Below are 4,545 nucleotides of genomic sequence, written 5' to 3' on the forward strand. Positions count from 1 at the left end.
AGTTTGTTACATACTTGTATCGAGTTGAAAATTCAAGCACAATCCCTTTTGGAATATTGAATATACTAATAAAGACAATAAATATTAGATAAACTCATATTATAGAGATTCAGAATCTCACAGAGTTAATGTTGATGTAAATTGTAAATGCACTAAACTTGACAAAGATGAAAATAGAAAATAAAATCAATGAGTGTACGGGAGTTTTCTTCGATCCATCACTTTTACACTGTTTACTACTTTAATAAAATATTTCAATTGATTTATCATCCTAGACAACACAAACATCATTAAAGACTAAAGATAAAACTAACGAAAAATATTTGACTTAATAACATAAGAACTCCATGACATTCTATTTTGTGGCCTAAAATCTCATATAAATAGATATTTGAATGCTAAAAACAAGTGACTTAATAATAAAGACAATCATATTAGCATACTCGATCACTGATAACGACTTCTACAAGTATAGCTCTAGCATCAAGAACTTTAGTTAACACCTCCATGAGAATTATGAGTTCAAGAACTCTCATCTTCTTCTGGCTGAGGGACAACATTTAAATCAAACTTGAAATGCTCACCCAAAATAGCATTTTTTGTTTCATTTAAAATTTTCTTTACCCGCAATAACATTGCCACCCTCTGCTCCTCCATGTATTTATCTGGAGGTATTTCTGAGGCAGGGTGCGTAATCTTATACATTAATATTCGTCTTCTTTCTTTCTCATTAAGCATTTTCAATTCTTTGCGAAGATCTTCAAGTTCCTCAAATCCAATTGGTTTGCCCTCAGCATGATCATGTTGGCGATCCTCTAGTTTTCCTTTTAAAAACTTATCAATTATATCTTCAATACTTGTCGAAGCACAAGAAAATGGTTTTCCACCGGGGGAAAAAAGCATAATGCCAACTTCATCTCCACTCCAATTTGCAAGCTTTTCTGCATCTTGGAACAAGGTTTTTTTCCTTTTGGAAAAGCTTATAGCGCGTGCTCTCTCTGACTCAATTAAGTTCAACTCAATCTTTTGCTTACCTTTCTTGATCTCATTTTCCATTGCAGAAGAAAATAAGATGTTTTTATTGAATAATGTTGTGCAATTCTGAGAGGAACAATTGTATAATTTATAGTAGGTGTGTGAGTGCATTTTTCACGAGTATTGTAACATTTATTTAATGTTTTCATACCACAAGTCTCATTGTTGTCACATGTATTATCAAAATTTTATATTATGACTCCATTTCACGTGTATTGTCACGTTTAGTTGTTGTTTTGTATGATATAATCTATTACGTGATTATCATGGTTTCTAACAAATGTTTTCTTTTTATTTATTCAGGTGCAATAGTTAAGTAATAATGTTGAATTGAACCTAAAGAAAGATAAAAAATTATTTGTTATTTTTATTTAATAATTTCATTTTACTGGTCTATTTTGTCGCATGTATTTTTATATTTGTTTATTTTTTTCATATTTTGAGTCTATTTTTCAAGTGTTTTATCACGTTTATTTAGTGTTTTCATATAATGTCATCTATTACGTGATTACCATGATTCCTAATGCACGTTGCCTACTTATTTTTTCTATTACAATGTAATAATGTTGAATTGAATCTAAAGATAAATGAAAAATAACAATGATTTAATTTATTTACATGTATAATGTTTATTAGGCACGGGAGTCTTGAATCAGTGATAAAGTTTTCTATGTGACCTATAGGTCACCGATTCGGGCCTTCGAAGCAGACACTAATACTTACATTAGGATAGGTTGCCTACCTTCCACCCCTTGATATATATGTACGTGTATATATATATATATATATATATATATATATATATATATATATATATATATGTATACACGTGTATATATATATTTATATATATACATATGTCACGCCCCGAGCCTACACCCTGGGCGGGACTAGATCTCGAAAACCATGGCTGGCTCTAAGCGAACCCTTGGCCTGGTTTACTTACTCAGCAGAAGACTTAAACAAAAAAAACATAACTCATGCAATAACTTAAGAGATAATAACTTAGCCAAAATGGCAACTCAAGTCTTAAAATCAAGAATAACAATGTAAAGACAACTGAACTACTAACTGTCTTACTGTCTATGAAGCCTCTAGAACAAAGAGGGATGCCGGGACAAGACCCCCGATCATCCTAACAACTGAAATACTAGAAAGAAATGTAAAAAGGGACCCTCCAGAAAGTAAGGAGGCTCACCAACAGACTCTGAGTGCTCAACTGGATCAACGAGGCATTGGATGATGATCCTGGTTACCTGTGTCTGAATCATAACAATGATGCATGCCAAGTGGCATCAGTATATTGAATGTACGAGTATGCAAGGGGAAAACTAAACATAACATAAGCTTGAAAGGAATATGAAAGAAACACTTACCTTGGATTTACTCAACTTATGAATAAACTTAACTCAATATAAAGCAACAAAACACATGCAATATATAGAAAGCTTTTACAACATAGAAAGCAACTTAGTTCCTTAAAGAAATGCACTAACAAACTCAAGTGTACTCATATAATAAAGTAATATAGTTTTTGTGGGAGTTTCTCTAACCGACAACCACCACTATGAGCCTAAGTGGTGATAGAACGTCTTGTTCACGCTATTAGAACTGTCCTATACTTTGTTGTCATATAGAACGCCTTAACTAAGTGGATCCACTAGTCTGTGCTAAAAAGCACGGAATCATCTAAAAAGTATGATCATTTACTACCCATGATGGCTACAATGTTTATGGAGAATTGAGTTATTATGAACTCGCATCCCCATATCGGTGCTCAATACTACTCCCAAAAATATACTTAGCTTATATGTTTTTAAAACAAAAAAATTTTCTTTGGTTTGAGATAATTACTCAAAACTTAGCTTAAAAGCTCTTTGGAATCGATGTTCCCTTTCTTGGTCAAATGTGTAAACGTTTCTAACTTTTGGGACTACTTAGTTCCTGTATAATCTTTGAAGAAATGAACTTTACTCTTAAATTTTTAGTCAAATTGAAACTTAAGTCTTAAGACAAAGTTAAAACGTTTGCGAAAGACTTTTGAAAACTTTATGAACCTCTCTTGACTTTATTCTTAACTTCAAGACTTGACTCTTAACTTTCCTTGAATTGAATTATGGATTCAAGGTTCATTATCTCATGTTTATGGATGATTTCATGATGTTTAGACGTACCTTAGAGTGTTGGAATCAACTAGAAAACATAGGTACGTTGCTAAGGAACAAGTACGGAAAGGAAGGGGAAGACTGGGAAGAATTGGCATCCATAAAGCTCTAAGAGGCTCGGGGTGCCAGCCCTTGAAATTCAGAGGCTGGGGTTGGGCCACTCTGGCTGGCGCGGCGCCGCAGATCCCAAAATTCAGAGGCTGACTTCTTGGGTTTCTGAGAGGGGCGGTGCCCCAGACCCTTGCTCAGGTGCCCTACGACTTTTATTCTTCGTTTTTCATCTGTAAACACCCTATTTCGACTTAGTTCTTTCCCCAAACACCTAGAATAGATTATACCCTTAATATAAACAAGATTCAACTCAAAATTACACCCGGAAACATGAATCAAATCTCAAGAAAACTTCAACAACACAACCCACAAGAATTGAAACGAATTTCATCAAGAACTCAAAGGATTTACTTTCAAATCTAATATACTTCGCTGAATTGAATCATAATTGGCGCGTGGGTGAACTAACCCAACGCTATGTGATCTCACATACCTCGTAGGATTTAATCAGTGGTGAAATCCACAATCAAACTCGAACGTTCTTGACGATTCTTGATTTTTCTTCTCCTTTCTCCTCTTTCTCTTTTCTCCAACCCTAGCATGAACTTCAACTTTTCTAAACTGAATAAAATCTGATTTGACCCCAATTAAACTCTTAAAAATTGATTAAAATAATTAGGTAAGGAAAATACTAAATTACCCTTCCAAAATTTGGATTAAACTTTCCTTATTTGAACAACGTAACCCAACTTCAAATGGTCATATCTCACTCATACAAACTCGGTGGTGTTGGAAAGATTATTCCAAGATTTTTCCTACGATATCTGGAAACACACCTAACTCTTGTTGAGCTAGGAGTTAAGTTCGTTTCAAGTTGACCAAAAACTCAACTTAACATACTTAACAATTTCCTCATTTTCTTATATTCTTTCCAAAAATGGTATTTCCAATTTTTAACTTCTTCGTAGTTCTTTCAATTAGCGAGATGTTACAATATCTCCTCCTTAGGAACAATCATCCTTGAATGAGATTACTCTTAGTAGGCTAAAGGTCTGACATCAAAATTCAGTTCAAACACCCAACAAGAAATGCAATTACAACATGCCAACTCATAAATTAAAGATTATTAAGAAGAGAATTAGTACCTTGGTGTGGGATATTTCTGGGCTCAAAGAGATGTCCATTTCTCTTCTTTATATCTTCCTCAGCTTCCCAAGTAGCTTCCTCAACAAATTGGTTCCTCCAAAGAACTTTGACTGATACTACCTCTTTTGTCCTCAACTTCCGAACTTGG

The 4,545-nt window shown here is 33.8% G+C and overlaps 1 protein-coding gene across 1 annotated transcript; it reads right to left on the bottom strand.

The window, feature by feature from the left end:
- Positions 1-522: 522 nt before the first annotated feature.
- Positions 523-1,056, bottom strand: LOC125829120 (agamous-like MADS-box protein AGL29). The gene has a single exon (XM_049508383.1). The coding sequence runs from the start codon at positions 1,054-1,056 to the stop codon at positions 523-525; it is 534 nt and encodes a 177-aa protein (XP_049364340.1).
- Positions 1,057-4,545: the final 3,489 nt, after the last annotated feature.

The sequence above is a fragment of the Solanum verrucosum genome, unplaced genomic scaffold (genome assembly GCF_900185275.1).
Source record: "Solanum verrucosum unplaced genomic scaffold, falcon-dt-bn FXZP01000007.1, whole genome shotgun sequence".
Classification (NCBI taxonomy): domain Eukaryota; kingdom Viridiplantae; phylum Streptophyta; class Magnoliopsida; order Solanales; family Solanaceae; genus Solanum; species Solanum verrucosum.